General features: G+C 46.4%; 2 protein-coding genes across 2 annotated transcripts in view; both read right to left on the bottom strand.

Annotated features, from left to right (window-relative positions):
• Nucleotides 1-21789, bottom strand: part of LOC131396896 (carcinoembryonic antigen-related cell adhesion molecule 5-like) — a 129274-nt gene that overhangs the window by 37175 nt on the left and 70310 nt on the right. The window lies entirely within an intron of this gene.
• LOC131396906 (C-X-C motif chemokine 17-like) lies at nt 10761-21547 on the bottom strand. The gene is made up of 4 exons (XM_058529404.1): nt 21408-21547; nt 14366-14445; nt 13611-13712; nt 10761-10887 (listed from the first exon to the last, which is right to left on the bottom strand). The coding sequence occupies exons 1-4, from the start codon at nt 21488-21490 to the stop codon at nt 10814-10816; spliced, it is 339 nt and encodes a 112-aa protein (XP_058385387.1). The 5' UTR covers nt 21491-21547; the 3' UTR covers nt 10761-10813.

The raw sequence follows: 21789 nt of genomic DNA, 5'->3' as shown, positions 1-21789 counted from the left end.
GTATAGGTTTCTGGTGACATCATTGGCTTGTGTAATGACATGCTTTTCAGCAGATGATGAAAAAAGAGTTTAGAAGTATCATGTGGAAAAAAGAGTCATTTTGGTAATGGACAAGGAACTGCCTTATTTCTGACTATAACTCTCAGTTTGTCTGTTCTGAAGCAAACTTCATAAGTTTGGATTTTCCAGTCAACTAACTCACATGTAACACCATAAATAGAACAATTGTTCTAGTTCCCTCAGCTCTGGTGAATATGAATTAAATTCACCGCACTTCTTCACTCAGAACTCCCATTTTTCATCAAAACAATTGTTACTCTGACAGTTTCTTGCACCCCCTGCTCTCATTGAGATTGTACCCACTGATCGGTTGCCTGACATTCAAGCAATCAGAAGCACTCCCAGGGCAAACTTCAGCAGGCCCCAGGGAGCTAGAAATGCATCCATCATGGGTCCCGAGTGTTCCTGTGCCTACTTGTCAGGTGCATCAAGAATGCAAGGTTCTACCTGCTGTTTATCAAGCTTTTGGCTTGATCAACACAGGGGGATAGTGGTACCATCTTATGATATGGGGAACACTAGGGAAATACATATTAGGGGGACAAAACAACTCAAGAGCCCCATTTGGACATAAATCATTGAGATGCCTGTAGGACAGCTGAAATATTCTGGACACCTGTTCTATGGAAGCCTTACTTGTCCTGCCCACAAAGATGGGCTAATTTCTTTCACTCCCTCTAACCTGTTATTTCCCCAGTATTTGTTTCACTTCTAAACACCAATGCAACAGACTTATTTATAATCTCTCTGGGTTCCCAGAAGCCTGGCCTTTAACAGCAGCAATGAGGAGGTATGTTGCAGTGAAAAGAACATGATCTTTGTAGTCAGGAAGGTGTGTATTCAAATTCTGTCACAGGTGCTTTCAACCTCCGTGAAATCAGACAAACTACAAAAGCTCCCTGATCCTGGTATCCTAACACTTCCCTCAGGGCTTGATAACTGAGAGTGGCCCCGTACAGAAGAGGACCCAGCGTGACACTTGGCAGTAAACAGGCACTAAGCTAAGATCGCTTTCCCTTATTCTCTTAAGCTGAAGCTTTCTAGCAGTGGAATCAGACTGCCATCGCCTAGTTTCTCTTCTTGACTCCTCACTTCTGCTGCCATCAATGTCCCTGTCCCCAATGGCTACAGCATAAAACTCACACGTCCTCTTCTGGGTGTGCAGACCACTACATGGAGTACCCGCAATGCATTCAAGCATGCCTTCCACCAGCCCCAACAAGCATCCACTGCTCCACTCAGGCAAGTCTCTGCTCTGCCCACCTCCCCAATCCCATGTGCCATGCGCACTTCCAACTCTAGGCCTCAGGTCATGCTCCTCCCATAACCGGAAAGGTTCTCCTCATTTCTCTTGGAGGGTTCAAATCCTAAATATCCACCAGGCTGAAGTTCATATACATAACAAAGCTTACCACATGTTCAGGATTCAAATCCAAATAACACTCAGTTCCTGCCCTCCAAGAATTTAGGGTCTAGTCAAGAAAATCAGACATACTGTAAATAAATAACTTGAAGAACTGTAGGTTTTATGGACTCAGACTCAGATCACATCTAGCTTTGAGTCTCTGTTCTACCCCTCACTAGCTGTGGGCCCTGTGCCAAATTAACTTCTCCTCTTAAAAATGAATGTATTAATAGTATCTACTTCATAGAGTTGTAAAAATTAAATAAGATAATGTGTGTAAAGGGCTTAGTACAGTGTCTGGAAGACATGGAAATTGAGTACTCACAAAATGTGAGCTAAAAAGCCTGTGTGTAGCAAGGTTTAGGCACACAGGGTGTCAGTGCATCAAAGCGCACATTCATCTGCAATCTCACCGACACTGACCACTGCCGACTCTCTCTGAGACCTTAGAGGCTGACACGTGGAAACAGATGTGAAGTAGGAGATACAACTTGATTGTTTCAAAATGGAAGTCATACAAAAGTGCTCTTCTGCCTAGCTCTTCACAGCTCCCGCTGCTCTGTGAATGAGACCAGAGCTCATTTATGAGACAGAGAATGGGAATTTGGGGGTCTGTGTCTGGCCTTGTCATAGGTGAACAGGGAGCCATCTCTGTTCATCATCTTAGACTCTTATCTAAGTCATATGGGGAAGGGAGCATTCTGGCAGTAAGCCATTTCCCGAACACAGAAAGGTGGTGAGTTCCTAACCATCACTGTTCTCCAGGAGCACAGGGCGCTGTCACACTTGTACTCGTCTGTCATAGCACTTAGCCTACTTTGCAATTAAATATTTGTGTGGTTATTGACTGTTTTCCGCCTCCCTCAGTAAACTGCAAGTGCCTCCAGGGGGAATAATGTTTTGGCCAGGTTCCTATGCGCGACCCCTAGTGCTGAATCATGTAATGAATCCCCATCAAGTACCTGTGGAACGCATGAATATGTGCTTCCCAACAGCCTCAGCCAGTCCAGGTCAACAGGCATCGCTGTTTCACTGATTATCTAGGGCAACTCTGTCCACTCAAAATATAAGGCAAGCTGTATGTGCAATTTTAAGTTTTCTAGTAGCTATGTTATGGATTGAATTGTGTCCCTCCCTGCCCAAATTCATATATTGTATTCCTAACACCAGTATCTCAGAAAGTGATATGATTTGGAAATAGAGTCAATGCAGATGTAATTGGTTAAGATGACGTCATTAGGTGCCCCTAAACAGTAGGACTGCTTATATAAAGGGGAAATTTGGACACAGAGACAGAGACCCAGGGAAAACTCTATGTGAAGATTGGAGTTATGCTGCCAGAAACCAAGGAACACCACGGAAGCTAGGAGAGAGGCCTGGAACAGATGTTTCCTGACAACCGACCCTGTTGACACCTTGATCTCAGATGTCCAGCCTCCAGGACTGTAAGACAATAAATTGCTATTTGTTCTAAGCCACCCAGTTTGTGGCACTTTGTTATGGCAGCCATAGCAAACTAATACCGTACACTTAAAAAGTCAAAATAAACAGATGACTTTTATTTTATTTTATCTAATATAATTTCAATATGTAACCAATATAAAATTATCAATGAGATATTTTACACTCTGTTTTTCATTCTAAGTCTTTGAAATTCAGTGTTTGTTTTACACTTCAGCCCATGTCAACTAGGACTTGTCCCATTTCAAGTGCTCAGTAGCCACATGTGGGCAGTGGCTCCCACCTTGGACAGTGATGAACTGAAGGGTCACCTGCCAGAACTCTCAGCTGCAGATTCTCACCTGGACGTGCATCTTGGGAGGATTCTCTTTGCATATTGCACAGCTGTTCTTCTTGCTCCAGTTGGGATATAAATTAATTTTATCTGACCCATGCTGCTTACCACTAGGGCCAGGACCCTACATTTGTCAGTTTCTTCACTTGTCTTTGCAAATCCATGAAGGCAAAATGCAAGGCGATATGAGAAGAACTGCATAAGTGCACCATGACCCAGAGGGTCACTGGGACAGAACTGTTGACTAGAGTCACAGGGCTCTAAGAGCACCTACTGTGCATCACGTATTGTGCTGGGTGCTTGACACAAAGAGGTGCACGCAGTCCTTACAACATCCTCATGAGGCAGGTACTCTTATTGTACCCATTTCACAGAGGAGCAACGCAAGGCTCACAGATACCGATATTTGCCCACATCACCCAGCAACTAGCGAGCGCCTGGTGCTGTAAGGAGCTAGACTGATGTGTGTGCCTCTAGAGGCTGCACTTGTCACCTTATCCTACAAGGAAAACCCCAGTGCTCAATGGTCCACTTGCCTAAAATTCAAATCCTCTTTAATTGTTTTTGTGTGTATTTCTTTGCATTCATTTAAATATCCAAAAATTAAAAACTTAATTTAAAATAAAATATATCCAATTAGAAAAATTTTATGAATAATAGGAACTGCATCTACTTTTGAACATACAATTCCTATTACTCAGAAAATAGTGTTGATTTGCTAGAGATAGAACATAATTCAAGTTGGTTGTGCTTTAAAATTCCAAAGATGTTAAAAAACGGTGGGAAAAAATGGATCCCTAGAGAGGTGTGATTTTCAGCTGCCTGAGGGTCCTGCCATCCAAGGCTGGAAATCTCCTCCACTTCCCAAGGTCCATCCAGTCTGCTCATCTCCCCACCCCAGGCTCCTAGGCCAGCCCCTGCAGGGCGGCATTACCCCCATGGGCCTCAGTTAAAAGTCTGGAAAGAATCTAGGAGGACTGGACTCCCACCTGAGGGCCCAAGCGATTTGAGTGGTGCTTTTGGGACTGAAAATCATGACATGTGGCAGGCCTTCTGAGTCACTTCCCAGGGTGCCTTTCTGGGAGAGGCTGTTTGGACAGCTAAATCCTACAATTCCTGGGACTCCAAGATGACCTGGGGGACCCGAAGTCCTGGAGTTTCCAGACATGGACCGTGGAAGCAAATCAAGGCTGTGTGGCAGGGACAAGGACAGATACGGGGCAGAACGAGGAAGGTGATCTCTGCTTCCCTGAGTGCCCAGGGCATGCCTCCTATCCTCCTCCAGGACTTCTGGTGTGGCAGGCTGTCCCTCCTGGCCACCCTGGATGGGTATGTGAGGGGCGGGCTTCACTCACCTGCCGTGGGCACCGAGTTCCTGTGAGACCTGTGCCTGCTCAGCTCCAGGAAGGAGTTGAGCCATAGGAGGTACGCTGGTGCAGGTCTCAGAAGAGCAGGGCTGTGTCCTGCCACACCAGCCCCATCATGCCTAGCGCCTTCTTGTCTGAGTCAGAGTGGTCCTCTGTCTCCTCACCACTCTGAGTGGAATGTATGTGAGGGGCTGAGTTGGTGTCTTTTCTTTCTGGGTCCCTTCTCAACACCCAGAACTTCAGGCATCTGTGCCCCCAAGGACCCAAGAATATCTGATCGCTTCAGCAGGAACAAGGAATCTCAGATTCCTCTCCTCAGCCCCTCTTCCCTCAGACCCAGAAGCCTGGGCTGTAGCCCCTGTCCCTGCAGGACCCAGGCATCCAAGCACCCCCAGGCCCCCAGCTCTGTGGGTGGGGCCTTAGCAGCACAGGCGCTGACACACTTGGAGAGCATGCCGAGGGGCAACAGGGGGTCCATGAGGCTCAGAAGGCAGAAGGGTGAGGCTGTAGGCCGCAGCATTGTGGCAGAGTAGGCTGCTATGATGCCATCTGGCACCCGCACCCCATAGTCTGCTGCCCGAAGGGACACAGTGAAGCAGAGGTTCCCGCCTGCACTGTCCCCCATGAGGCATAGCCGCTTGCCTGTTGAGCCTGGTATGGAGCGGCCCTTGGTCAATCCTGGCAGGGAGCAACTCAAGCTCTGGGCCAGGAGCCCTGGGCTCTCAGAGGTGGGGCATGGGGGCCCCAAGGCCAAGGTCTAGCCAACTGCAATTTTAGAGACTGGTAAACTGAGGCAGGGATTTGGACCCATTTGGAGGACAGCAGTCAGAGGATCAGGCTGACTTAGGACATGGAGAGGCCTGGAGATCAGGAAGCTCTGGGGAAGCTGGGAGGCTGGCGGTCAGAAACAAGGAGGACAGGCATGTGAAAGGAGAGATCAAGGGCTCATTTCAGGAGGGAGGGGCATCTGAGGCCAGGAGATGGAAGGCCAGGGTTCAGGCTGACAGCACAGAAGGTCCACATGCCCTGTTACCTGGGGCGTAGCCCCACACTGTCCTGTGCCTCCCAAGATGCTGGAAGTGGGAGGTCAGAGGAGCTGGAAGAATGGGCTGGAGCTGGGCCAGGGCAGGAAAGCAGGGGGTGGAGAAACAGGAAGGGGAAAGAAAAGGTCAGAGGAGATGGAGAGGTGGAGGGGATGGAGCATCGGGGCTAAAGTGGGGGAGCAGGAGGCAGGAGGAAGTGGTTGAGATGGAATGTCTGGTGAGCAACGGGGCAGCGGGGGAAAGCGCTTAGGCAGAGGTGGGGGTGGGGGGCGGCCAACAGGCGGCAGAGGACTGGATGGTAGGAGATGGAAGGAGAGGCTGCGGTGAGAGACTGAGGCTTGAGCCACTAGATAGCCCACTCCCCCTGCAGTACGGGGTGGGGGCTGAAGCCGGCTGGGGCAGGAACCCGGAGTCGGCAGTAGTGAGGTGCTGGGGCTCACCGAGGAGGGCACAGCGCGTGATGGCCCAGCAGCTGGCATAGAAGCGTTCCTCCAGCGCGCGGGAGAAGGGAGCCTCGGAGGCCAGGGAGCAGCCGATGGAGAGGATGGGGTCACCCAGCTCCTGGGCCCAGCTCTTGAGGTAGGTCTCGCGGGATTTGGAGGTCTGGGCCACGAAGCCGCGCCGTGGACATGCACCATCAAGGACCGGGAGCGGGCTGCCTGCTGGGGGTGAGGCCGCAGCTCCAGGCTCCGCGGACCCTCGGACTTCGCCAGGCTGCTGAGCTCCTCACTGTCTTGGGGGTTAGTGGGGTACAGGCGGGTGAGGCTGGGGCGGCCTGCATAGGCCACCCCCCCCCCCAGCGGATGTACTCAGACCTGGAGCGGGTGTGAGCAGTGAGAGGGAGGAGGGCGGCTGGGGGTGGGTCCTGGGGAGGGGGCTGCGTGTGCTTCTTTGCTTCTTACCTGCTCCTGGCTGAGGCGGGCCCTCTTTTCCTGGTGGACTCCATCAACTCCCCGAGATCCCCCAGCGGGGGCCAATTCCAGCTGCCAGGCCCCGCCCCGAGGGCCAATCGTTGCTACACTTCAAGGCCAGGCCCTACTACCATGCAATCCTGGACTCGCTCCTCTCTGGGTCCCGGCCCCTGAGCAATCCTGGCCCCGCCCCCAACAGCCGGGGCCTATGGCTTGGCCCCGCCCACCCACGCATGGAAGGGCCCAGGAGCAACAAAAATGCTGCCCTGGAGGCCAGGAAAAGCGTCCCTCGGACAGGACTAGTGGGGAGTCTCGCGGGGGGTCACTCCAGAGGGAAGCATAGATGTTCTCACGTCCTGGCGGTGAGCCTCACATTCCCACTCACCTTCCCGCGAAGGGATTCCCTACAATGCCACCTGACCTGCCAGACGGATCCGGAGAGCGGGGCAATTCAAAGGGGGAGGGGCGGAGCGGGGTGGCAGCACTGGAGGAGGAAGACCTGCTTTCTCTCTCCCACACTTTGTCTCCTAGTCCTCCTATCGCTGTTCCTTGGGGTTCTTTTCTGTGCTCTCTTACTCTCCCCGAGAATGGAATGGAGTGGGAAGGAGAAAGCTCCGTGTCTGCACACTAGCCCCACCCCAGGGCCAGCCAGCTGGGAGGTGCGGCAGTAGAGGGAGGGGTGCGTGCCTGGGAAAAGGCGGGAAACAGAGGAGGTTTGAGGCTCGCGCATGCGCACACAGTCAACTGCCTCGAGCCCTTGGCGGCCTCGTGTGGCGCGGCACCTTGGCGAGCGAGGGCGTCCCTGGAGACTGGGTTCTGGAAGCCTAGAGAAACAGCTCTTCATCGTAAGTGCCGGAAAACGCAAACGTGGGACCCTCTCTTTCCCTCCTAACCCTCCTCCCCGCCCTCCCAAAGCGGGCGACCAGCCCAGGGAGACACCCGCTCCCGTCTTCTCCTCAGCCCCGAGAGAGACGCCCAGCCCTTCCGGGAGGCACAGGCCTCGGCCGAGACCAGCGTTGCCGGCCTGCGGATCAGCGGCCCTACAGCGCCCGCAGCTTCTGGATTGGGCTGCACTGTTTTCCCTCAGGCCCCTTCAACAGGGACCCCTCATTCTGCGGATGAAACTCGGGCACCTGCCCTCTGCATGGCGGGGCTTGCGAGTCTAGAGAAGGAGGGTCGGGGCCTGAGCGGAGCTGGAGCTGCACCCCGGGGCCCACGGCCTGCTTCGGAGGAGGAGGGGGAGTGCTGGCGGCCCGCGGAGTCTTGGGCCCGTCACCCTTCGCCTCTGCTCTCCCAACTCTCCATCCAGCCGCGACCTTGCCCGGGACTTTGGCGACCCCAGCCGCTCTCCCAGGCTCTCTTTCTGGCCTGGGACACCCCGGGGTGGCAAGGGGCAGCCTGGCGGGGAGCAAGTGTCTTTCCTGGGAGCTCAGGATCCTAAGTCGACATGGAACCCCCCAGGGTAAGGGTCCACGTCAGCCTGGTGTAGCTGGTGCCTGTGGCACTGCCTGCCACAGGGCTGTGCTGGGTGGTTTGGGGACGGGTGGATGAATACTGGCAGGAGGGCAGCTTCCCCGGTTTCCTGGCCCCTAGCCCAGAGCCCCTTCCCAGTTCTCTGTGATTTCCCCCAGATCCTCCATGGGGGGGCAGCCTGGTGCAGGGGAAGATGTCCGACCCTGCCTGGGACCCTGGCTGGCTGCTCCTTAACTGCCCGGCCTCAGGTACAACCTCCTCTTCTCTAGGCCTCAGCTTCCTCATCCATCCAATGGGGCTGGGAGTCTTTGTCTGGCAGGACTGTGGAGGGATCCCCCGAGCTAACTGACATACTGGAGGTCCTTAGTACCCCTGACTGAATGAATGACCGTCCCTGGGAGGCTCCTGGTCCCCCAGGCTCAGTCTCACCTGTGTCCCGGTAGTTTCTGTGATTCTGGCTGGCTCTTCTTCCCGTGTGCTGATGTCCCACCATGTCCTGACATCACTCCATAACCAGGCTTTGCCTTGAAGGCCAGCTTCATTCCCTTGGCCATGGTCCCACCCCTCATGGCTGGTGATTGGTCCTTAGTGGAGACCTCCATCTGATTCTGAGTCTGCATCTGTGACCCACTCAAACCACCCCCCTCCAAAAAAAATGTCTTCTACTCTGGGGCCGGTTGCTGTGAGAACAGTTGGTGCAGGTCTGATAGAAATATCCAGTCCGTCAGAGATCCCTGCTGGGATTTGGCTCCCTGGGCTGGAGCTGCTTGCCGGGCTGTAGGGTCTGAGTGTCCTGGTCTCTCTTGAGGAGCAGATTCATTCTGGGAAGGTGGTCCATTTTGTGGTCCAGGTCTAGGCTGGGCTGGAGGTGTTGATCCAGCTTCTTGTTGAGCTAGAGGTGGCTCTGTCGGCCATGCCCTGGCTGGGATATGCCTCTTTCAATTCTTGTTCCTGTTGACTTCTAGATTCTACTCTTGGCTCAGGTCTCTGCTGTGCGGCAGCTTCCCGTTGAGTGAAGGTCACCCTTTGGGTGGGAGGTGATTGCTGTGGTGCAGGCTCCTGTGGGGCAAGAAATTCCTGCTGCAAAGCAGATTTTTGTTGGGTTCTAGGTTCCTGCTGGGATTCAGCTTCCTGTTGGGCAAGGGCCTCTTTCTGAGTGAGGGGTCTTTGCTGTGAAGCAGGCTCCTGTTGGGTATTGTGTCCCTGCTGAGTGTTAGATGCCTGTTGGGCTGTAGGTGCCTTTTCTGGCCCAGGCTCTGGCTGGGAGATTGGTGTCTGGTGTGGCTCAGGTTCCCAGTCAGGGCTAGATACTGACTCAGCACCTGGCTCCACTGTTGTTATTTCCCTCACAGGAGATGTTGATCTCCCAGGCTTAATCCTTCTGCCCCTGCCCCCACACCTCCTTTGTCACAGATCCCTCATTGATTGCTCATAATGGCACCTCCCTTTGGATTCCACTCCTTCCTCTTGACATGCCTGGTCTTCCTTTTTAAGGTGGTTGGAAAGTGGACCGACCACTGCTGGCTCCCACTCCTGTGCCAAGTGATGCACTTCTGTGCCTCCTGCTGTGGGAAGAGGGAGTAGGAACAGGAGGCGGCTGTGTGCCCGACACTCTCCTACCACAGGGGAGGCGCTTGTCCTCTTGTGTCATAAACAGGGCCCCACCCCACTCATCACTCAGTTAAAATGTTTTTTCTTCTAAGGCAAGCAGGGCAACTTAGTCCTCTGTTTCATCTGGGGTGACAGAAGCAAAATTCTGGATGAGTGTTCCATTTTTTTTTTCTCCCCTTCTGATGTTTGAGGAAAGGGTCCGAGGGGGAGGCAGTCTCTGTAGTGTTTTAATAATCTTTTCTTCTTTATTTATTCTTTCCAATGGTTGCCAGTTTAATTTCTTTATATTATTGCTTTGATCATTTCACTCTCATGTTAAAAAAAATGCTTTCATCCCATTTTTAGAGCTTGAAGCCCTTGTCAGTGGTGTTTGAGATCTTCCACACCAACTCTGTAGCTTTGAACTATGGTTCTGCATATATGTCTTCTGTACTGCCTTGGAAACTCATAAAGTACAATGACCATTAATGATGATGATGATAATAATCATAACGACTGAAGGCGTTCCATGTACTAGGAAACTGTCCCAGATTGTTGTTTTTTTAAAACTATATTATCTTTAATAAGACCCTGTCTGATTCATTGCGCTACCTGCTTTCTTTGCCCACCTAGCTCTTACCCCAGAAGGGTTTGTTGAATGAGTGAAAGAATAAATAGTTGGGCAGTGGAGGGAGAGAGAGTGAGGGTGGTGTGGGGAGAAGTGTGTGTAGAATCTGGGTAGGGTTAGGAGTGAACAGTGTAAAGTGGATAATCTGGATTGAGTGTGAGTTGCCAGACCCCATTTGAAAGAAATGATTTTGACCTATTACACTTAAAAATATTTATTGACTTCTGTTCACTACTTTCCTGGTTGTATTTCTGGTTGTTGAGACAAGCTGGGAAACTAGAACTTCCTGGTTTCTTCCAGGTAATTAATCTTAAGCCTGGGTAAGAGGAGGGTACAGGAAAAGACTGAGGAGAGAAGAAGGCACTAGAGGGAGTAATAATCTTGGGGAAAATGCTTTTTGAGATCTCTGGAGTGGAGAAAGAGAAGGGGGAGCTTGAGGTGGGAGAAGAGCATCCTCTCGGTGCACTCACTGCCTTCTTGACTGAGAATGTTTCATTGGGAGAGTGGGCTAAAAGCTCCTATAAAGGCAGAGCAAAGCTTGCTAGCTGACATCGTTTGAGAAATGCTGGCAGCCTCTGGAGTGCTTGTTTGACTTCCTGTGGTTCCTTTGGTGCCCTAGGGTGAAAATAAAGGGTAGAGACTAGTGTTAAAAACATTTAAAAAATTTAGCTTTTACAAGAGCTTTTAAAATTATAAAGTAAGACTCATCCAGGGGAAAAAATTAAAGTAAAAAAATATATCCAGTAAAAACTAAAAGGATGGAGCCATCCCTGATGGCCTAGTGGTTAAAGTTCAGTGCTCACCGCTTTGGCTGCCCAGGTTCACTTCCGTGTCATAGAACCATACCACCTGTCTGTCACTTGCCATGTTGTGGCAGTGGCTCACATAGAAGAACTAGAATGACTTACAACTGTTGTATATACAACCATGTACTGGGGCTTTCGGGAGGAAAAAAAAAGAAAAAGAAGTTGGCAACAAATGTTACTTCAGGGTGAATCTTTCTCTGAAAAAAAAAAACCCAGAAACCAAAAGGACGTTTTTCTACCCCAACCTCCACTCCCCATTCTCCAGAGCTAACTACTGTTAATAGTTTGCTGCATCCACATCTTTTTGTATGTAAACATAGTAGTTCGCTTTAAAACGCAAAAATGAGATTATGCTACACATATTCTTTGCTCTGCACCTTAAATCTTGTATTCAAAATATTATACATCTATAGAGGTCCATAAAAACTTATATGTGCGGTTCAATAAATAGTTATAAAGCAGATATTCATGAAACAACTACCCAAGCCTAGAAATAGGATATTGCCAGCACCGCCCCTCCTTTCTGATCACTATTCTTTCTCTCCCCCTCACAGAGGTAATCCTGGCTCTTATAGTAAGCATTTACTTTCTTTTATTTATTGTTTACCACTTACTTATGTATTTCTAAATAATTTAGTTTAATTTTGCCTGTTTTTGAACTTTATGAAATCATACTATGGCTATTCTCTCATGTCTTGTTTTTTTTTTCTCAACATTATATTTATAAGATTCATTTACATTGTTCAGTGTTTATTAAATCTCCCTGCAATGTAATATTTGAATGCACCACCATTTATTCATTCATTGATCAGTTTTCAGTTTGGGGTAGTTATGAGCAATGCTGCTATGAAATTTTTGTACGTGTCTCCCGGTGTATATAAGCCTGCATTCCTTTTGAGTGTATACCTAAGAGTAGCATTTCTTGGTCATGGAGCTTAAACTTTCATAGATAACTGCCAGCACTTTTTCAAAGTTATTTACCAGTTTACACTCGCATTAGCAGGATATGAGAGTTTCTCTGTCCTACTCTTTGCCAACACTTGGTATTGCCAAAGTTTAAAATTTTTGCCAATCTGATGATGTATAGTGATATCTGTTTTGTTTTAATTCTCATTTTCTCACTTACTGGTAAGGTTGAGTGCCATTTCATATGTTGATTAGCTATTTGGATTTCCTTGTCTCCCCATTGCCTATTCAAGTCTTTTGACTGTCTGTTGTGTTGTCTGCCTTCCTTTCACTGATCTATAGGAATTCTTTGAATATTCTCAATATTAATCCTTTGTCAATTATATATGTTGCAGATATCATCTCCTACTTTTAGATTATTTTATTCTTTTGTTGACCAAAATTTCTTAATTTCAATGAAGTCAGATTTGTTAATCTTTTCCTTTATGGCTTTTACTTTTTATATCTTGTTTAAGAAGTCCTTTTGTACCACAAGGTCATGAATATATTCTCCTATATTCCCTTATAAATTTATCTTTCAAATTTAGATCTTTAATCCACCTGAAATTTATTTTCGTGAAGAGTGTGAAGTAGGGGTCTCTGTATCTTTTTTTCACTTGATGTATTGTTGATATCTTTCTGGTCAACACATAATGATTTACCTCATTGTTTTTGACAACTAAAGAATTGCCCAATTTATTTTTATGAACATTTTTTATTTCTGTTTATTTGTTAATACAAATACTACTATAATTAACATTCTTGTACGTATATCTGTGAGTATGCATGCTAGTATTCTGTACTAGAGATTCCTTTTCTTTGTTTTTTGGTGAGGAAGATCAGCCTTGAGCTAACATCCATGCCAATCCTCCTCTTTTTGCTGAGAAAGACTGGTGCTGGGCTAACATCTGTGCCCATCTTCCTCCACTTTATATGGGATGCCGCCACAGCTTGGCATGACAAGCGGTGCGTCGGTGAGCGTCCGGGATCTGAACCCGGGCCACCAGCAGCGGAGCCCGTGCACTTAACCGGTATGCCACGGGGCCGGCCCCTAGAGATTTCTTGAAGTGAGATTACTGGGTTAAAAGGCACACACATTTAAATTTTTGATATGTACTACTAACTTGTATTTTAATTCCATCGACAGTGATAAGGATCCTGGTTTATCCCTTTCTTAATAATATCATAATATCATTGAGTTTAACATTTGCCAATTTGCTTTTTCATATGACATTTGAAAACTGCTGGCCTAGGGAGAAATCAAATTCTGCTTGACAATGACACTGGTGACATCTTCAGAGATCAATGACCGGGTCCCCAACAGCCCCATCTCCCTCCACTTTGTTAAGCAATGGGGCTCTAAAATCTACGAATTTGGTTAACCCTTTCTGATATTAGGAGAATTGTGTCCTGCTTTTCTTCCTCTTCCTATTTCCCCAGGAGTGGACATTGAGTAGAAAAGGCTGAGATGTGTGCTTCTCCTGGTCTTCATTTCACTTCTCTTGTCTGTTCTCAACCCCTGCTTCATCTCTGGTTGATTCCACAGAGGGACTCTGGTTTAAGGAAGGTCATTCTTTTGAAATATACTGGTTTTCTTCACATTGCCCTTGAAATGATCACAGGGACACTGATTCTTTGGGAGGCCAGGCACTGTCATGAGTTTTCTTTTAGGGGCTCTCAGGAACCAATCTGAAATAATGGCATTGCTCTTAGGCAGGAAGGTTAATATGTTTGAGAGTAGAGAGTATGGCAGGGCTTTACTTGCCATCTTTCTTGCCTTTCAGTTCTTTTTTCCTACTTTAGTGAGATAGGGAAAAGGGGCAACAGAAAGCAGTGGAGGTATCCAGTTATATGAGTACCAGGACTTCTGAGTTGTTTTGCCTGAGCTGTGTTGGCAAGAATTTAGTGGCAGGTTTGGAGGGGGCATCAGGATATCATTAGAGAGACCAAAACATCAGGAATAAGATGTAGATGTCTACCGTTTAGTTGTTGCTTTACCTTTGGAAAGTCATTTTGCCTCTCCGGTTTCAGTCTCACATGTGAGTAAAAAAGGTGGAGAATAAGATCCGGGAAGCTTTTGGAAGGCAGCCGTGAGTTCTTGGAGAAAAGGGTCAGGGGGAGGGGACAGCCAGAGATCTAGCCAGCTCTCCCCTGGACCTTGGAGGAGTCCAGCTCTTGCCTGAGACTCAGGAAGAAAACAAGCATTGGTGCTTGTTGTGGCTGATGGAGAGGGGAAGGGGTGAGGTCAGCTCAGATGACATCTGCACTGGTCTCAGAGGGACTCAAGGGAGAGTGTTGGGATCATGATGGTGCATTGCTGTTGTTGACACTAAGTTACTGACCTTTGCACTCACAATCTTGGCCACCTGCCTGGAGCCACCTCCCAAAAGCCTGGCATTGGTCCCTATGGCTCTTGTGACCCCTGTCAGAAGGAAACAGGTTACTTGGAGGCACTGGAAAGGGAAGGGAGCAACAGAAATGGCCCCCCAGCATTGTGTTGTCTATGTCAGTGAAGTTCCATTTCTCTTCATTTTTTGCTCGGGGATCTGGGGATCTCTTGCAGAGAGGAGTATTTTAAATGGATAAGAAATTGAGGTTTAAAATCTGGCCTAGAGAAAAGCTTAGCTGGAGGTAGGTGGAGACAATGGCTTCTGGATGGAAGAGAGGACAAAAGGTGGGGGTCAATCAAGACCTTACTCCCCACCCCCCCAACACGCACATTAGAATCCTCATGACTTAAAGGAATGAGAGCAAGGGGTAGATTATCCCATAAACCAGTCAGGGTCTTCACCTGACCTCCACATTTGCTGTATTTGAATCCATAATCCCAGTTCAAGTATAAGAGGATGGTATTTACTTTTGTTCCTCTGGAACAAATCCATTCCTCTTTTGGCCTCTATTCAAGTCTGTCTTATCACCTGATGCTGTCTTATTCTCCTTTTTGGATACCTAAAATATTTTTATGACAATCAATGATGATGGTTTATAGACTTGAGATTCTGGAGCTAGAATTGGGCCCAGGATGATGCTTCCTCTTTATAGTAGTTTCTGATATTTCCTGTCAGCCTACACATGGTTCCTCTTCTATTATTGCACAGTTATACTTATAGTTTGTTGTTTGAGATCTGTGTGGACTGACTTGTGTCCCCCCAAATTCCTCCTGAAGCCCTAACTCCTAATACCTCAGAATGACTGTATTTGGATATAGGGCATTTAAAGAGGTGATTGAGTTAAAATGAGGCCGTTATGGTGGGCCCTGATCCAATCTGACTGGAGTCCTTATAAGAAGAAGAGATTTGGAGACACAAAGAGACATCAGGGACACCAGGGACATAGGTTCTCAGAGAAAAGATCACGTGAGGGTATGGCAAGTAGGTAGTCATCTGCAAGCCAAGGAGAGAGGCCTCAGAAGAAACCAAATGGCCGACACCTTGATCTTGGACATCTGGCCTCAAGAACTGTGAGAAAACAAAATTTCTGCTGTTTAAGCCACTCAATCTGTAGTATTTTGTTATGGCAGCCTTGGCGAACTAAAAATGTTTCTCCCTTATTAGATTCTGAATCAGTGGCTCAGTAGTCATTCAGCTACATGGTTCCTGACCCATGGTAGGCACTTGGTAAATGTTTGTTTAGTAAGCAGTCGGGCAAGTGATCTAGAGAGGGCCCTCAGAGATCATCTGGTTCAATCCAGGTCTCCTATTTTCCAGACTTGTGCCCTTTCTGCCACACAGATGGAGGGTGTTGCATCATTTCCCCAAGTGCTAGTTTCCAAATGTTCTCATGGGCCTTTTGAGTGCTGTTAAAGTAATTAAACAGGCATACATAGCCCCTCTCATCCCAACTGTTCTAATAGTTCACTCTCACCTAACCTCAACTGCTAGTTCCAGAGGAAAGCCACAGAAGATTTGAGCCAGAAGGAATCTTTGACATTATTTAGTTGAATCCCCTCATTGAGAAGTTTTTGTTCACTCTAAATGTAATGTAATTATGTTAGAGAAAATATGGGAAGTACAAATAAAGAAATCTTTACTGTTACCAACAGTTGGTATTTTGGCGTATTTCCTGCATATGATTTTCTCTGTATAGTGATAACCATGGCGTGTGAACAAATTTCTTTTTGTTCACTTTATCAGCTTGTTGCTTTGTTGTCTTTGTAACATTTTTAATGACTGCATAACACTCCCAACAAGTACATGTGCTTTACATTGTTCCATTGCTGAATAATTAGATTGTTTTATTTCTGGGTATTGATAAATTTCTTTGTCCTTATAACTGTTTTCCAAATGTTGGATTAATTGTCTTGGTCAAGATTCCCAGAGTGGAATTAGTGGGTCAAAAGATAAGAACAGCTTTGTGTTGCTTGATATCATTACTAAATTGCATTTAAGGGTTCTACTAATTAACTAAATCACTATCTCTTTTTTTTTTCAGATGAGGAAACTGAGGCCCAGAGAGAGCAAATGAAATGCCCAAGTTCCCAAAGGTGATGGTGACACATCTGAAGCTAAAGCCCAGGTCCAAGATTCTTAGTCTTTTTTTCTTTCTGCAGCTCTGATAACCCTAATTTCCTGGTGTTACTGACAATGAAGCTGCACGTTACTATAGTCTAATGTCTCCCAGCCCTCGGACACGTAAGGACCACCTTTATGATTTTTGCTATAGCTTGTACCATTTCTACTGTTATTTACTTCGTACCTTTTCTTTAAATAAATTTAATTTACAAAACAGGCTCATCCTATGCAATATTATCTGTGAGATTATGGGTTTGATATATGCTTAGATTTTTTCCTAACATGCATTCTAATAAACATATAACTATTAAAGTAAAAGCTAATGTGTGTTCTGCTTAAAATCAAATGTGAAAGTACTCATACGGTGGAATAAGCGTGAACTTTATACCCAGACAGACCTGGCTCAACTACTTGTTCTGTCACTTAACTCTGTAGTCTTGGACAAGTCACTTAGCTGCTTTGGTCTTTGGTCCTCTGATTTGTAAAATGAGGATAATGGTATCCACCTTGTAGAGTTAGGAATACATGAGCTACTGTGGGTGTCCAGTGCTCAGTGCCCAAGTAGCTGTTCAGTACATGATGGTTATTATGGTTATTTTTGTGGATTTCTAGTTTTTTCCCGGAGAGAGAGTCTATGCTGGAATGTTAGGCTTGTTGCTTTCTGCTGATGTGTTTGTGTAAAGAAGTTACTTCTACTTATTAGGACTTGTGGTAGATCTGTCGTTATTTTGACTTCTCAGTTTCACTACGTATTAGTTTGTGATTTTGGATAAGTTGCTTAACTTTTCTATGCCTCATTTACCTGATTTGTCAAATGGGGCTAGTAATAGCACATTAATGTGTGTATGCATGTATCCGTTTCCTAGCTCTATCCACTAGAGGGCCTAGAAACAATAGCACCTAGTAGCAATGGGCAATACCTAGTGCTATGGTCTGTGAATACGGTTCTCTCATGAAAGGAACCAGTGGTCTTTGAAGAATGGCTATCCCAGGGCTAAGGCAGGAAATTTCGTACAAGATGAGCCTGGAACATCTTGTGGTGTCAGAAAGTCAGGAACTGCTAAATAAATGATATGTGAAAGTGACAAAAAAGCCACGTTGAAAGAGCTCTCAATGGCCCATTTTGGGACAATTTGAGCAACATAATAAATAATGATAGTAATGGATTATAATTCACAAATATTCATGAGTCTTTTCTTATGTAAATAAATAATTGAAGAAATAAATAAATGGGAGAGAAGGAGCAGCTCTTTCTTAGAGTAAAATCCCAACTAATACACATAGAAGGAATGATGGAAATAGAAAATCACCATTTGGCTAATACTATAGTAAAACTTGTTGTAGGCAAGAATCATGAATGGACTTCAAAAATTAATGGGCAAATGTGTGCTGAGAAGAAACAGGCTATTTGCATAGTCTCAGAGTACCTCTCCACAAGACACTTATTAATTGCAATGGGAAAAACAGTAACTTTACAGTAGAGAACCCTGGCAGACGGCACCTTGACCAAGTATTCAAAGTTAACGTCACTGATAATGAGAGTTATGGATATCATGGGCCTTATGGTGTGATGCACTGAGAAGGCACATGTCACTTGTGGAGTTGTTTTGCCAAAAATGCGTAATCTGAACTTGAGGAAGTATCAGAGAAACTCAAACTGAGGGATGTTCTAGAAAATAACTGACCGGTACTCTTCACAAGTGTCAAGGTCATGAAAAACAAAGAAGGCTGAAAAACTACCCCAGATTGGAGGAGACCAAGGAGACTGATAACTTTATTGAGTGTAGGATCCTGGGTTGGATTCTAGACCAGAAAAAGGACGTTAATGGGATGATTAGCAAAATTTGAATACTTGTACATTAGTTAATAGTATTGTAACCATGCTCATTTCTTGGTTTTGGTAATCATATTATGGTTGTGTAAGATATTGTTTGATAAAAATTGAATGAAGGATATATTGGAAGTCTGATTACTTTTACAACACTTTTTAAGTCTGAAAAATGAAAAGTTAAAAATTAAAAAATAGGGCCGGCTCCGTGGCTTAGCAGTTAAGTGCACCCGCTTCGCTACTGGCGGCCCAGGTTCGGACCCCGGGCGCGCACCGACGCACTGCTTGTCCGGCCATGCTGAGGCCGTGTCCCATGTGCAGCAACTAGAAGGATGTGCAACAATGACATACAACTATCTACTGGGGCTTTGGGGAAAAAAAAAGAGGAGGATTGGCAATAGATGTTATCTCAGGGCCGGTCTTCCTTAGCAAAAAGAGGAGGATTAGCACGGATGTTAGCTCAGGGCTGATCTTCCTTACAAAAAAAAAAAAAATTAAAAAATACATTAGATTTCTGCGAGGACAGAGTGAGGTAATGTGCCTGAAGTGCTTAGAATAATGCCAGCCCCATAGGATAGCTTAACATATGTAGGCTATTATTATAAGTAATTTTATAATTCATCAGTAATATTATAAGTAAGGAGTACTATATTATTATAAGTAATTTATTTCCTAAGATTCTCATACATTCTCATCCATTTTTCCCCTCTCTCCTGTGAAAAGCATATTGAGCATGAATGTAGTTATTTAAAGAGATAAATTTAGATCACATTTTGGGGCCAGCCTGGTGGCGTAGTGGTGAAGTTCGCACGCTCTGCTTGGGCGGCCTGGGGTTTGCAGGTTCGTATCCCGGACGCGGATGTACGCACAGCTTATCAAGCCACGCTGTGGCAGCGTCTCACATATAAAGTAGAGGAAGGTGGGCAGGATGTTAGCCCAGGGCCACTCTACCTCAGTAAAAAAAGAGGAGGATTGGCAATGGATGTTAGCTCAGGGCTAATCTTCCTCACCAAAAAAAAAAAAAAAAAGAAAATCACATTTTGTTTTTAGGGAGTAGGTAGAGGCTGTCATTTCCTCTAGCCAGACTTTGTGTTGCAGGAATTGAGCCGGCACCTCGGATCCCATGTGGTTTGTAATCGCGCCACCTGGCGGCCGAGCGAGCTTTCCCCAGTCTATTGTCCTCGTGCTCTAGGAGCTACTTAGAAACTCTACTTAGTGCATTTAGAAGCTTTACTAAGTGCACATTATAGATCATTTAATCATCGTAACAGTTCTGTGTGCTAAGTGGTATTTTATTAATTTTAAGTTGATAAGACTGAGGCTCTGAAAAGCTAAGCAACTTGTCCAGGGTTGCAAAGTAAGAGGAGGAGCCAGGATTTGGATCTAGGTTCCCCTGACTTCAAGGCTGAGTCTAAAGGTCTAGGTAATTCTAAACGTGTAGCCAGGTTTGAGAACTATTGATAGAGACCAGTGGTTCTCAACAGGGGAGTGGTTCCCCCTCCAGGAGATTTTTCTCTCTCCTAACGGGGGTTGGGGGGTTGTGGAGAAGCTGCTCTTGGTATCCAGTGGGTAGAGGCCATGCATATGCTGGTAAATATCTTACATTGCACAGAACGGCACCCTACAACAAAGAATTATCCAGCCCCACATGTCAGTAGAGCTGCTATCAATCCTGGGTGTAGAGTTTTCCAAGAACAACGTTTTCAACTTAGAAACCTGAGGTTATTTTCTTTCACATAGCAAATATTTACTGAGTGCTGTGCTAGATAGTGTGAGGGATATGGAAATGATACACCAGATTGTGCCACCAAGGAGACTACAGTGTAGAAGGGCAGGGGATGGAGGTAGGAGAGGCACAGCAACACCTTCACTATAAGGCACAATATGATAAGTGCAGAGAGACAGTCCAGTTAGGGCTAAGAATGTCCGCAGGAGGGAGAGCTCATATCTGGTCGTGGGAGGAAGCAAGGGAGGCTGTGGGGAAGAGGTGGTTTTGAGCTGGGTGTGTGAACAAAGTAGAGCTGGTGGGAAAGCAGAAGACCTGTTCAGGGAAGAGCCAACAGTCTGGTTTAGGTGAAGCGTAGAGCATTGGTTAGTGAGAGGAGGGGTGGACTGGAAAGGCAGAATGTGGTTAGAGCTAGGAATCCAGCTGAGGACTCTAGCCTCGTTGTCTGTCATAGTGATGGAGAAAAGCCTTCCTTTCCAGAAGGGTGGGCTAGGCCCTAGGGCTTTGGGGCCCAGCAGCTTCCAGAGAGCTGTCTCTACAAGGGAGGGGAGGTTTGATATTGGGGTGGAGAATGGTGAACCTGATTTTAAGCATTGAGCTGATATGAGTATGTAACAAAGCTATTTCACCTCAAAGTAGCCCTTGAGGAGATGGTTCTGTTGAGGAGAAACATACGTGGTGATGAACTGTCTTCTGCATGGTTGTTTTGCTAAGGGCTGGGCCACTTGAGCTGCAGTGAAACTGGAGCCCATTCGGAACCCCTAAACAAGGGTCTGCTTCCCAAAAGGTGAGCTGTTACAACTGAGCTTGGTGTGGCTAAAGCTTCCAATATGGATACCATCTGGTGACAGGATTTTTATGGTTTGTTACTTCATCATTAAATAGCATTAAAAATTGTTGATGGCATGTCTGGTGTACTATAAAGAATATAAGCAAGGACTTCCTTATCTTCTACAATTGCCTTCAACACCTTTATACCACTACCACCAAGGTTGGCCTTGAGGAAATTCATTACTTTTCTGGAAAAGCGGTTGGAGGGAAGATAAGGGAGCACGTCTTTGTTGAGCCAGTATTTTATTTTACTTTTTTGTTTTCTTGCCAGCTACAGTTTCAGACATTTTCATATACACTATCTCATTTAACTCTCACAACACTCTTTGATGTAAGTACAGTTTTCTCCTTTTTCTGAATGAGGAAACAGTCACTGCAATAGGCTAATGTGCCCCAAATCCCTGTAGCTAAAAGGGGCTACATTTTAATCCATGTGTTTTTGCATGTTTTCTCCCGCCTTGTTCCCCTTTATAGAAAATGAATCTTACTTACCTGGGTTTGGCCTGCTAGAGACCACAGACATCAGCATTATTGGCAGTAACAGAAGGAGGGAAGAGATTAGAACTTTCATGGTGACTGTTGGTGCTGCTCTAAGTTGCTTGAAGACTGTGTGGAAGGTTCCCAGTTCGAGGCTGCCCACTTCTTGAGATGGCTCAGGCCTCCGTACTTGGCTTGGTGGTCTGTGCTGTAATCCCAGGCCAGTGTTCCCACTGGAGGAGAGAACAGTGAAGTGACGCTGGCCTTGTTAGGTAACAGGTTGGACCATGTGCTTTACAGGAATCTGGGAGGTGAAACTGACCAAACAACAGAAATGAAACATTCTTAAGAACATAAGAAGGTGACTGATAAGCTGGCAGCGACACTTGTTCC

This window comes from Diceros bicornis, chromosome 34 (assembly GCF_020826845.1).
Source record: "Diceros bicornis minor isolate mBicDic1 chromosome 34, mDicBic1.mat.cur, whole genome shotgun sequence".
Classification (NCBI taxonomy): domain Eukaryota; kingdom Metazoa; phylum Chordata; class Mammalia; order Perissodactyla; family Rhinocerotidae; genus Diceros; species Diceros bicornis.
Note: the sequence above shows the minus strand (reverse complement) of the source record. Positions and strands in the feature narration are given on the sequence as shown.

What these genes read in the sequence shown, in the direction of transcription:
- LOC131396906 (XM_058529404.1), bottom strand. Translation starts at nt 21,490, where the DNA reads ATGAAAGTTCTAATCTCTTCCCTCCTTCTGTTACTGCCAATAATGCTG. An exon ending in AGCAGGCCAAACCCAGGTAA is followed by an intron (nt 14,446 to 21,407) that starts GTAAGATTCATT and finishes TCCTTCTGACAG; the next exon opens with GGGTCACAAGAGCCATAGGG. An exon ending in GGGCAATGTGAAGAAAACCA is followed by an intron (nt 10,888 to 13,610) that starts GTATATTTCAAA and finishes TTTTCACCCTAG; the next exon opens with GGCACCAAAGGAACCACAGG.